This window comes from Lucilia cuprina, chromosome 2 (assembly GCF_022045245.1).
Source record: "Lucilia cuprina isolate Lc7/37 chromosome 2, ASM2204524v1, whole genome shotgun sequence".
Lineage (NCBI taxonomy): Eukaryota > Metazoa > Arthropoda > Insecta > Diptera > Calliphoridae > Lucilia > Lucilia cuprina.
This window is the reverse complement of record NC_060950.1, coordinates 19,740,038-19,753,697: the sequence shown is the minus strand read 5'-3', so window position 1 is coordinate 19,753,697 and position 13,660 is coordinate 19,740,038. Positions and strand designations below refer to the sequence as shown.

At 30.3% G+C, this 13,660-nt stretch overlaps 1 protein-coding gene across 20 annotated transcripts in view; it reads right to left on the bottom strand.

Annotated features, from left to right (window-relative positions):
• Positions 1–13,660, bottom strand: part of LOC111675199 (putative mediator of RNA polymerase II transcription subunit 26) — a 163,856-nt gene that overhangs the window by 18,399 nt on the left and 131,797 nt on the right. For 10 of the 20 annotated variants that reach the window (XM_046948039.1, XM_046948047.1, XM_046948049.1 and 7 more), the window contains exons 2-6: positions 9,547–10,145; positions 8,571–8,767; positions 5,269–8,184; positions 1,879–2,167; positions 1,456–1,505 (exon numbers count right to left, since the gene is read on the bottom strand). In XM_046948039.1, the coding sequence (XP_046803995.1) occupies positions 1,456–1,505; positions 1,879–2,167; positions 5,269–8,184; positions 8,571–8,767; positions 9,547–10,145 (4,051 nt within the window). Of the gene's footprint in view, positions 1–356; positions 903–1,455; positions 1,506–1,878; positions 2,696–5,268; positions 8,185–8,570; positions 8,768–9,546; positions 10,146–13,660 lie in introns of all 20 variants that reach the window. The other 10 variants (XM_046948061.1, XM_046948065.1, XM_046948071.1 and 7 more) reach the window with 6 other exon arrangements.

Sequence of the window (13,660 nt, the reverse complement as noted above, 5' to 3'; positions counted from 1 at the left end):
TGTGAATGTGTGTTAATTAAGTATGTGTGATCATGAGGTGTTTGGAATGTGTAACTGTGTAGGTAAATGTAAGTTTTATTATGATTCAAGCCAATCAAAACTACAGATATAGATGGATAGATAGTATATAGAAAACTAAAGTGAAAAGACCTAAGGACTTAATGGATTTTTTTAATAAAATATTTCATAAAACAAAAACATTTAAAGCCAAATAATTTTATTTTAGTTTTAAAGCTTTAGAGATGATTTCGAATATTTTTCAACAATATAATGAATCAGCTGATCATTTTGGTTGCAAAAGGTTTAAGAATAAAGATAGTAAGAGAAAGAAAGAGAGAGATTGAGACAAAAAATACCTTGATTTGGTTGTGGTGATTGAAGGACTGGTAGTTTTACTTATTTTTGTGGTTGAAGGTTTGGGTGTTGTTGTAGTGGTGGTTGTTGTAGTTGTTGTGGTAGTAGTGGTGGTAGAACTAGTACTTGTTGATGTTGAAGCCGTCGTTGTAGGTCTGGTGGTTCTTACCGTGGACACAGGAGTTGATAGAATAATTTCGGGCCTGGTATTTATTCTATTTTTTGGTTTTGTATTCTGTGTACTTTGTAATTTTGTACCAATTATATTGTAGTCCTCATCACTGTGATTGTCATTTATTTGGGTCCTAACCTTAGGTTTGTAGGTGGTTAAAGTAGGCGCTGGAGTATGTAATTTATCGTTGTAATAATAATCGGGATCATCTACATATTCTGTTTCGTAAATATATTCATCGGGATCATTTAGATTTAAGGGAGGCAATGGTGTGGTTAAAGTACTATAATAATTGCGCTCATCATTTCCATTAATTAAGCTGCGCACGGTCGAAGAGGGACCACTACCTAAAGTTTGTATAGATACTTGTTCTTTCCTGTAAAGTGTTGATTGTAGAAATTGTTTTTTGGTTTATGTGGGATTTTAGTTTTTTGGTTTTAAGGGATTAAAGTTGTTTTGATTCAGAGGGGCGTTGGGGTAGGAAAGAAATAGAAATAAAAATTTTGATGTTTCTCTTTAGTATTTGTTTTGTTATTTTGTATGTTTGTATGTGTAAAAGTTTTTCAAAACTTTTTCGAGTTATGCAACTGGTGGAGATGACTTTTATTTCGGGCCTATTCTTGGTCTTAAAAGGTACTTAACTTTATTTGTTTTATTTTATTATTTATAAAACAGAAGCATGCCTTTTATTTACTCATGATCCTAAGTTATGATTTAATATTTTTGATCATTTAAACATTTTCTTTTTTTATTATTTTTGGTTAGATTTTTGTTAGCATGTTTCATTTTCATTTTTTAACAATTTTGTTTATTGTTTGAGTAGAACAATTATTATATTAATTAATATTGTTTTAAAACTGTTTATATGTATGTGTATATAATTTTGTTGATTAGCTAATTCTATGAAAATATGTAAAACTTAAACTTACCTTGATGGTGGTGGTCTAGTGGGTTGATCGTAGGCGTTATCTTGTTCGATCTGGAATAAATATATGTTATTAAAAAGATTAAGACTTATATTAAAGGAAAGTTATTGTTATAGATTTAAAGTTCAATTGGTATATAGTTTAGTCTATAGTCTAGTCTATAGTCTAGTCTATAGTCTAGTCTATAGTCTAGTCTATAGTCTAGTCTATAGTCTAGTCTATAGTCTAGTCTATAGTCTAGTCTATAGTCTAGTCTATAGTCTAGTCTATAGTCTAGTCTATAGTCTAGTCTATAGTCTAGTCTATAGTCTAGTCTATAGTCTAGTCTATAGTCTAGTCTATAGTCTAGTCTATAGTCTAGTCTATAGTCTAGTCTATCAGTTGATCAATAAAGTATAAACAATTCCTAAGTACATTTTGACTTACTTGTGCTATCAAATCATCATCATAATCTGCATTATATACCAAAGCTTGTTGATTTGTTTGATAGGTAGGTCTTTCCTGGGGTTTAGGCTGTTGGGGTTTGTAAGTTTCTCGTAGCGCAGGAAGCTGTGGTTGCGGTGCTGGTGTAGTAAATATTTCCAATGGTCGATAAGTCGATTGTGGAGGTTGGGATCTTATGGGTTGTTGATATTGTTGTTGTTGGGATTGTGGACGATGTTGTTGCTGCTGACGCTGTTGTTGTTGCTGCTGTTGTTGTTGATATTCTATATCCCTATACAAATCAATATCATCGTCATAAACAGAATAATAAGTATCATAAGGACTTTGTTCAGATTGTTGAACATTATCGTTTTGTGTTATTAATGATTGTTGTTGTTGGGTTTGTTGTTGTTGCTGATTTTGTAATGAATGTTGTAAAGGTATTTGTTGTGATTGTTGTTGTTGTGGTATATAAGACACAACATTATGATTTGGATAATTATTATTGTTATTGTTATTATGATTATAAGACGCTGATGTATTATAATAATTACGATTCTGACTAAATGGTTGGGGTTGAGCTAATGTTGGTAATGGTGGTGATAATTGTTGTTGTTGCTGATATTGATGTTGTTGTTGATTACGATTTTGAGTTTGTGTTGATGGTATAGTTTCAACAATAACTTGTTGTTGTTGCTGTTGTTGTGGGGGTTGATGTTGGTGTTGTTGTATGGTTGGTGGTCTAGCCGTTTGTATAAAAATGGTTGGCGGTGTAGCCAATTGTATGGATGATGATGATGGAGATGAGGTTTCAATACTACTTGGTTTATTTAGGGGAATGTTTTGTTTTAAATGATGATTGTGTATGTTTTTTTTTTTTTTTCATATGTATTTTTATAACACCCCAATAATTATTTACAAAAATGTATTTTGTATTTAATTTGTATACAGAACAAAATATAATTATAATGATGCATTATTAATTTTAAATGGTTTATAACAATGATATATTATTTAATTTATTTTTACATTTGATACAAACAATTTTGCCATTTTTTGATATATACAAAAGAAAAAATGAAAAAAATAGTAAAAAATGTTTAATTAGTTTTTTTGTACATTTTTTGTTTTTTTTTTGTTTTTTATTAGAATTACTATTTATTAGTAATGATGGAGTTTAGTAAAAGCAGTTTAAAAAGTAAAAGAGAATTGATAGTTATAAAGATTAAACTAGTTAAAAATGAGTTTTTAGTTAAGATTAGTAAATGAGAGAGTTATAAAGTTAAAAAGAGTTAAAAGAGAGAGAGAGAGAGCCAAAAAGATTTAGTTATCGATTATTGATTGAAAATAGAATTGCCATAATATAAATATTTTTAGTTAATTGTTATTACAATATTTGATTGAAACATTAAAACAACTTTTAATTCGTAACTGCGCAAAAATAGGCCGTGTCTTGCTCAAGCTGATTGATCATTGATTTTAAATATTATTTATTTCGAATAAAGATAATTTTTTTAATTTGAAGTTTAGACTAGTGATCAGCATAAACATTTTCTAGAAAGGAGGACCTTAGGTATTTCTACAGTGAGTGAAAAAATAAAGTTGTTATAAATTCACTTTCAGCGTGATGCTCATGATTACTGCTACTACTTTAAACGAACTCACGACAATCACGAAGTTACTGCATTGAGATTTTAGAGCTTAGTTAATCCTCGTTTGAGAGAAATAATATTAAAGTTAAACTTACGATATCATTTTTTTAAATTATTGATTAAAATTGTTAATAAAATTATTGTTGGGTAATAGTGTATTTTGTCATATTTTAAGGAAGTTAGTTATGACTATTAAAAAGATAGATATGTGAATGTTAATTGTGATCTTTGGATTGAGACCTTTTTTATTGGGAAAATTGTGAAATTTTAAAGAAAATAATTGCTTTCTGCAATTTATTTTACCTACTGATCTGATCGGGCTTGATTCCTGATTACTTTAACAAACATCTTTTAGATTATAGACTAGACTATTGACTGGACTATATACTAGGCCTTAGACTAGACTATAGACAAGACTATAGACTAGACTATAGACTAGACCAAAAACTAGACTTTAAACAAGACCATAGACTAGACTAGACTAGACTATAGACTAGACTATAGACTAGACTATAGACTAGACTATAGACTAGACTATAGACTAGACTATAGACTAGACTATAGACTAGACTATAGACTAGACTATAGACTAGACTATAGACTAGACTATAGACTAGACTATAGACTAGACTATAGACTAGACTATAGACTAGACTATAGACTAGACTATAGACTAGACTGTAAAAAAGACTATATACTAGACTATATACTTGACTATAGACTAGACAGCACACTAGACTATAGACTAGACAGCAGACTAGACTGTAGACTAAACTATATACAAGATTATAAACTGGACTTTAGACTAGACTATTCTATAGATTAGACTGTAGGCTAGACTAGACCATAGACTAGACTATAGGATATAAAGTAGACTATAGACTAGACTATTGACATGACTATAGACTAGACTCTAGACTAGACTCTAGACTAGACTCTAGACTAGACTCTAGACTAGACTTATGACTAGCCTAGGCCACATGTTGTACTACTAGTTTTCAGTACAGCTAGTTGAGCAGTCCATAGTATAGCCAATGTATTCCATAGAATCCTATTCAATGCAAGCGTTATAGCGTCGTCAGTGAACTAGTGGTTTAACTAATTAATAGCCTGCTATAAAATACTTAATATTTATAATATTTATTATTATGGCATTCTAATTTCAAAAGGATGATTAATTTGTAAAAGAATTTGACAAAAGCAGTCGAATTAAAACTTATTGCTGCTTTATGGACAAAAAAATCATCTTTTCAATCGAATAACTTAAGAATATATACAAATTTAAAGTTTTTGTCTTTCAATCTCTAACATGAGGTGAAGGCGTCCCTTAAATTTTAGTCAATCTTTTCACATTTTTTTTTGTTTAGGTTTAAGTTCAGTTAAAACTGTACAGGGTTTGTTGGGGGTTAATGTTTTTTTTTTTTTTTTTGGTTTTCAAATTCACACAGTAACAGTATTCACAAAAGTTTACAAAAAAGGTATTTACAGTTATTGTTTTTTTAAAGTGTCGTTTTGTTGTTGCTGTAGGTTTTGTTTTTGGAGAAGGGGGTACAAACATCACTGTTTTAGGATAAACAGGAAGGAAATGATTCCCCTCACACATACATATACATTTATAAAAAAAATAGGGAACAGGGTTAAAAACAAAATTAGTTTTTTTTTCTTTCTTTTGTTTTATTGGATTGTAGTTGTTTTAGAGACATATAGTATTAATTGATTTTGTTTTTGAAACACACTGTACCTGTTGCTATGATTTTGTCCGTTAGAGTTCATATTGCTGCCGGTGCCCATATTGGAGCCCATACTAGTACTAGAAGCCAATGAGGTGGGACGTTTTCTTATGCTTAAAGGTCTTTCCTTTAAGTCTAAAGTCAATGTTTTCATGGCTGTATTATTGTTGTTATTATTATTGCTGTTCGTATTATTACTATTGTTGTTGTTGTTGCTGTTATTATTCGCCGACGATTGCCATCTATTTTGTCCGCGAAAACGATTTGGTCGTATGGTATAACGTATTCGCGGCGTTGTAGCTGTAGTAGTCATGGGTCTTGCAGTTGTGGTGGTAGTTGTCGTAGAGCTAGTAGTTGCAGTAGTTGTTTGTTTGGTGGTGCTAGAGGTCAGTCGTGTTGTCGTTGAGATCGTGGGCTTAACACTAAGTTGAGGTATTTGTGCGTTTTGTGGTCGATTAGGCAGTTTTTGTTTGATTTCCTGGAAATAGTCTGTGGGGAAGTTAATGAAGGAAGGTATTTGATTAGGATTGGCTTGGGCATTCGTTTGTGGTTGATAGAACTGCTCAAAATTGGGCGAAAATAAAGGTCTAGATGTGGTAGCTTGGATATAGCTGGTACTGTAATCATGTTGATTTTTATTGGGATTTTCTGTGGGTTTCGCAGCAGGCATCATTTGTGATCTTGGTGGAGCCATGGTCTCGGTCATAGGCATATAAGGTGGCATTTCAGAGGGTGGTTGTACATCTTCATCGGCATCAATGCCCACTGATTCATTTTCTTCTTCCTCATATTCATCATAGTATTCTTCTTGTTGTTGTAAGGTAGAGGGGAAAGGCTTGTTGGAGCTTGGTTTGATAGTAGTGGGTTTGTTTAAACTATTTAAGAAACTTTCATAACCTTTAATGGGTCTTTTGGTAGTGCTGATCGATTGCGTTTGTAATTCATTACGCACATAAACAGGTTGAGAAGTTTTAACTTTGTTAGTTTGATGACTACCTTTGGATGAATCCGGTTTATTAACGGCCTTAAAATATTTCAACATATCGACTACGGCGGGATTAAGATGAGCCATATCTTTAGTTTGTAGATTTGTGAGAAAATCTGGCAGATTAAATTGCAATTTCAATGGTTTTGAGGAGGAAGTTTCTTGGCTAGGTTTTAGGCCTGCGGTGGTGGTTAGAGTAGTACCAAAGGTTTGATACGATTCCGGTAAAGTCGACGAAGTATTGCTATAGCTAATGCCATTCGGAAATTTACCAAAGTCCACATAGTTGCCCTGTTGCAACACTAACTTAGGAGGTTTGATAATATTGAAATTCGTATTAAAAGGTGAGGGTGTAGTAAAATCAAAATTGCTACTCGGCGGTTTTAAAGTGCTATAGAAATTCTTCATATGTTGATTGGCTATTAAGTTGTATTTGAAATAATTACTTTCCGTGGTAGTGGGTATAATATTGCTAATATAAGGATTATTATTTTGATAATGTTTGTTGGGTTGCTGTTGCAAGTTTTTGTTATTGTAAAATCCTCCTACTGTTGAGATTTGCGAAAAATGAGAATTAGGCGTTACTTTCGGAGTAGTTGATTTGTATTCATTAAAGGGTCTGAGAGTAGTGGGTTGATTGTCCAAGTGGAAATAACTGAAATTTTCAGCTTGCAGTTTTTTACGTTGTTCCTTAAGTTCTTGCAGAGATTTGAGTATATAAGGTAATAAATCGGTGTTCTTAAGGTAAGTAGGCCGTGTAGTAGTACTAGTGCTGTAATATTTACCCACTACCGGTCGAAAATCATTCTCACTAGTAGTGGCTTTTGGTGGAGGTAATGATAAATTATAGCCTGTGTAGACCACTTTGGGTTTTTGTTGTTTGTAGTTGCCATTTTGTGAGAAACCTTGTTGATAGCTATTGGGTTTATATTGGACATTAAGTGAGTTGAGAGCAGCATATGTGGGCGTGGCAGGTGGTGAGAGATAGGGATTAAAGGCCCCAAAGGAATACGAAGTTTGAGGTTGTTGTTGTTGCTGTGACTGTTGATATGGATGAGCATCTATAGAACGATAGTTTGTACCCGGTGCTGCTGCTCCTGCCCCATTTCCAAACCATTGAGATCTAGAGCGTCCACTATAGGGTCTTAATTGTCTTATAATTCTAGCGGATTCTGCTGCTACATTATCCCCAGTATCCAAATATTCCATATCTTCGGGTTCTCGTGAGAATGATAAAACTTCCGTTTGAGTTTCATGTTTATTAGAGGTTTTTGTGGAGTCTTTTGTCACAAAATTCTGAGACATTTCCTTATCTAAATCTAAATTTGTAGAAGTTTCTTGTGCATCACTAGTTTGAGCTAAAGATTCTAGAGTTTCAACCAGATTTTTGTTAGAAGTTTCGGAATGGGAAAGCTCATTAGAAGCTTCTAAATTAGAGATATTATCTTCCGATTTAATAACATTTTTTGCTTCACTTTGAATTGCCTCAGTGGTTTCCATTTTTTGTTGTTGCAATACCATTTTTGAAAGTTTCAATTCTTGTGTAACCTTTGTTTCCATCAAATCCATTAAATCATCAGTGGTGGTAGCTTTTATATTAGGACCATATAACTCCTTAACCAAACTTTCTATTTCCTGCATAGTCTCATCAGCATTTGAAGAGAATTTCGAAGAGTATTTAACCACTTTGGTGTCTTCCACTTTACTGGACTGAGTGCTACTAATTTGTTTATTTTCTTGTTGTTGTTGTTCTGTTTGTTCTTTTTCTATTGCAAGATTTTGGTTCTCAGTGGCAGTTAATGTTTCAATTTTGTCTGTAGCGGCCAACCCTAAATCACGTTTAACACGTTTGTGAACATTGAGGTCAAGATCTTTAGAGTCTATAACAAAAACATTTTCTAGTCCATTGTTGTGCAAGTCAAGGTCTAGTAACATGTCAGTTCTAATGTAGATTTTTTTGGTTATAGCAGTCGTAGGCAGTTGTTAGGTTAAAATAAGAAAAACGTCAATAAAGTGCAGTTGCAAATGCATTTGATTGTTTTTTAGAAATTATGAGTTTTTTTTTTTGGTTGTAGTAATTTTTGAGCGATGAGATAGAATATTGAGAAAAAAAGTTTAATTTTTTTTGTATGTCGAAATATAAAAAATAGAAAAAGAGCATTAAATATGAAATATAAATAAATTAAAGCATATTTGATTATAAATTAAAAAAAAGCCATAGTGAGAAATAAAAATAGTGAATAGTGAAAATTGTAGTTTAACTTTTAATTGATAAGTTTTAATATAGATTTCGTTTTTTTTCATATTTTTTGCGCAATTTTAACTTACCGGTATTGTGTACCGAAATTGTATGAACTGAATTTGTCATTATTGGGTATGGCATTGATACTGGCTTGATGTATGATACCATCACGATCTTTTTGCACTTGACTCACAGTACTGGGTTGACCACGATAAACACGTTGCTGACGATCACTTTCTTCTTCCTCGACGGGTAACAAGGATTCATGGGCATCAGCATAGAGCTATAAAATAGTTAAAATTAAATTTGTTATAATTACAGAATAATTGGCTCTAAAGATTTCAGTAGAGATGTCTATCAAGGTTCTCAGATATCGATATTCAATAACAAAATGTTTGATCAAAATATATGTTATATCTGGGGCCCTAATGGAGATTCATACCGGCATTTATAGAGCACGAAAGTTGTGGAAGATAATGTATATATCTATATACATAAATGATATCTGAGACTCGATTACAACAGACATTCTTTAAGATGGCGTAGTAAGGTCTAATTTACAACTTGACCTCCTGATTTTGTCAGACAATGTTTGAAATATTTAAAATTTAGGTCCTTATAATAACTGAGAACTCATAAACAATGATTTCTACCAATGGCCTTACATTTCAGACCAATGACTGAAATTAAACAGAGTCGAATTTGTTACCTATTAGGACCCAAAATAAAAAGTAAAATTTGTGGTCGATTTCTATCAAAATTTTTAAAAATGGTAAAGTAAAGTTTAATTTACGACTCGAAAATATACAAAGTGAATGTTGATTTCAAAAAATGGGGTCCGGTTTTTTTCTGAAACGATATCTGAAATATTTAAGATTTCGATCCGTATAATATGTGGGAATTCGTACACAATGATTTCTGTCAATTGCCACAGTTTATAGGACGATTAAGAAAATTTGGATTTCAAAAATATCTTGCACCCTAGTTTGATTATCGATAACGAAGGACAAACATTGTTAGTTCGAGTCTACAATCAGCCATTATTCTTAATATATCACCTACCTTAGCAATTTCCTCTTGAGCATCCAGCAAATGTTTAGGTTGACCTCTAGATGTAATTATGGGATTCGAATTTTCCGACTGTTGCGATATTGTCTGCACTTGAGCTTGAATAACTTGTGGTGGTTGTCGGTGATATTGAGGTGGTACAGTAGCTTTCAAAACCTGTTGAGGTTGTTGTGTTCTCACCTCTTGGGGACTGGTAAAGGCCGAACCAAAACGTACTCTACTGGGAACATGTTGATTAGCATTAGTTTGCTGTTGATGTTGCTGGCTGTGCTGTTGTTGCTGTGGACGACGTTCATGAGTATCGACTACTTCGCAGCCTACATTACGGGGCCAATCACATGTCTGTAACTCATGAGAGTACATAAGACCACCAGTACAACTTTCCAATAAGGCTCCACCGAAGACGCACACATAATACTGAGTACAATCGGTGGGATGGGGATAGTAGCCAAACTCTTCGGGACAATCGAAATTGACACCACTCGATGAGGAGGCAGAAGAGCCTCCTGAAGAAGAGGGTTTAACATTAGTACCAAAGCTAGTGCGTGAACTGGTAATACGTGAGGATCTTTTGTTTTGTTGTGATTGAGCAGCTGCAAATAAATGGGGAAAAAATAAAATTTTTAAGTTTAACTAATGAATTATTTACATTGCAAAATTTCATTTACACGTTTTAAATGTACCAAACCAAATCGCTATGTTATGCAAAAGGTCACTTGTTGTGGTTATGTACAAATGGCTACTTCAAGTTCATTAAATGTAGATGCTACTATTTGTTGTAGCATCACATCTCAACTTGTATATTTATCTAGATACATGTTGTTTGATATTGTTTTCGAAGAAGACCAAACAAGCAACCAGCCAATCAATTGATCATGTCGAATTGATGACACTTGTTAAGCTTCTAGTCACTTGATGTTGTTGTTGTTTTTGTTGTGTCTAATGCTCTATTGTTCTATTGCAACACTTTACAATTTGATTTAAATCTTTAATCGTGTGTTATTCCCATTGTTTTAGACTGGTTTTGTTTTTTAATATATTAGTTTAATTCTGTTGTAGTTTTTATGATCTTCTTGTTACCATGACATTTATGATTTAAATGATGAAATGTTATCGAAATCAATTTTTTTCCAATCATCATTTTTATTAATGAGGTTTAAATAGACATGATCAATTTTTAATTGAATTGATTTATAGACGAAAAAGGAATTTCATATTTTTTTTTGTGTTTTTAAATTGTATTGTCGTCTTATTGTCTTAGCGAGAAATTGATAATAATCTTTTATTGATATTTATACAGATGATATATAGTTTGATTCTTATTTAATAATGTTTAACGTGGATTATTAGTGACAAGAAAAGATTTTGTATTTTATTGAGTAAAATTAAGCTTTTTTATTGAAAATATTCGAAAAATTCTCTTTTTATAAAAAAATTTTCGATAAATTTTCTATTTATAGAGAAATCTCGATAAATTTTCTTTTCATAAAGAATTTTCTATAAATTTGCTCTTTATAGAGAAATAAATAAAAATTCTTCTTATAGAAAAATTTCGATACATTTTTGTCTTTCTACAAAGTTTTTAATAAATTTTCTTTTATAGAATTTTTTGATAATTTTCAATATTTTTTTTTATAGAAAATTTTCGATAAAATGTCGTTATATAGAAAACTTTGGATTAACTCTCTTTTTTATAAAAAATTTCTATAAACACTCATTTTATAGAGAAGTTTCGTTAAACTCACTTTTTATGGAAAATTCTCGATAAACACTCTTTTTAAAGAAAATTTTCGAAAATATCTTTTTTTTATAGAAAATATTTGTTAAATTCTCTTTTTATAGAACATTTTCGTTAAATTCTCTCTATATAGAAAATTTTTGATAAACTTTCTTTTTATAGAAAATTTTCAATATTTTTCTCCTTTTATAGAAAAATTTCGTTGAACACTTTCTTTATAGAAAAGTTTAGTCAAACTCTCTATTATAGAAAAGTTTCGTTAAACTCTCTTTTTATAGGAAAGTTTTATTAAAATCTCTTTTCTTTATAGAAAAAGTTTCGTTAAACTATTTTTTATAGAAAAGATTCGTTAAACTCTCTTTTTATAGAAAAGTTTCTTTAAACCCTTTTTTTATATAAAATTTTGGATTAACTCTCTTTTTGTAGAAATTTTTCGATAAACTCTCTTTTTATAGAAAAGTTTCATTAAACTCTCTTTTTATAGAGAAGTTTTGTTAAACTCTCTTTTTATAGAAAAGTTTCGTTAAACTATCTTTTTATAGAAAATTTTCGATAATTTCAAAAAACTCTGTTTTAATAGAAAAGTTCCGTTAAACTTTCTTTTAAATAAATGTTTCGTTAAACATTTCGTTTTATAGAAAAGTGTTGCTAAACACTCTTTTCATAGAAAAGTTTCATTAAACTCGCTTTTTTATAGTTTCTCTTTTTATAGAAAAGTTTTGTAGAAAAGTTTATAGAAAATTTTCGATAAACTCTATTTTTGTTTTGTAGAATTTTTTCTTCAAATAAAAATTTTTAAAATAAATTTTTTTAAGTTTTCTCTTTATAAAATAAAGAGATTTTTTTAAATTTTCTCTTTATAGAATAAATAGAACATTTTTTTATAATTTTTTGTAAATATCATTTAAACATTATAATAATTAAATTCTCCATATTTTTTAAATGTCTGCTTAGGGACTAAGACTTTTATTATCTCTTCAAGCCCACTGTACTTACTTTTCCTTTATCTAGCTATTCATAAGTTTAGCAACTCTAATGTTTCTCGTGGTAAATATAAAGTTTTCTCAAAGTAATTCATTAAATACATCATAAAAACAATTCGAATTAAATTAAAATTTGTATTGACATCAATAAAAAATGTCTGTTCTAATAATAGAAAAAAATCATAAATAAAATAAAAAATAAATAGAAACATTTCTAACAAAATAACAATAAAATATGCAAACATTCTAGGAAAAAGCATAAAATTAAACATTAAAATAACACCAAAGTAAAATGGCATAAAACACAAATACATAAACAACTACAACAAAATTAAAAAAATATGATGTTTTTTTTTATTAGAAACAACAATTTAACATTTAAAATTTTATTTAAAAATCTCTGTGTGTTTTTGTTTTTTTGTTACAAACAAACAACACAAGTCATGGGAACAAAAATTAGAGCGTGACAAGTGCAAAACTAAACATTACGTGCAAGAAAATTAGACACAATCATCTTGTAGTATTGGTACTGATTCTAAGAATTTCTGCTAAACTTTAGAATATTATGGAAATTTGAAATTATTTTCGCATTATACAAGAAACTACTGCAAGACTTATAAAAAAAATTTTTCATTGTTTTGTGAGAAGGGAAGTTGTTGTTAAAGAATTTTAAATGTTAAGTTTGGCTTTGTTTAGTTTGTTTCACTTAAGAAAATTTGTTAGTTTTTCACGTAAATATATATTAAAGGAAGTTGTAGATTTCTATAGAAATGGTAAGTTTGTTTCAATTATTTTTCTTAATAGAGGCTGTGAAAAAGCCTTGAGGCTTTAAACAACCATTATCCATGCAAAATTGTTATTAGTTTAGTTTAAGAAATTTTTGCTGTGAAACCAGTTTGTTGCTTAAGTCTTTTGTTTTGATAACTTAATTGCTTAGCTACTGTTAATTAATTGTAATTTTTATGTTTTTTTTTGTTTAATTTCTTGTATTTTATAACCTGTAATTATTGGTTCTAATTTTACTTTGTTAGTTAGATTTTGGGTTGATATCAAACAATTTTAGATTGCTAAGGTTATTAACAAGTTTTTGTGTAATAATTTTGCAAACTTTTAGAAATTAGTGTTTTAAGCGATCAATTAAAAATTTTGTAACATCCTGTTCTTGTGTTTTTGGAAGTTGAGAAAGATTTGAGAATGAAAGGGAAATTAACTGGAATGGATTGATGTAGTTAAGTTGGTAGAGTTGCAGGCTGACAGTAGGTGGCATTACTACTAACTCACCAACTAACTAACTAACTAACTAACTAACTAACTAACTAACTAACTAACTAACTAACTAACTAACTAACTAACTAACTAACTAACTAACTAACTAACTAACTAACTA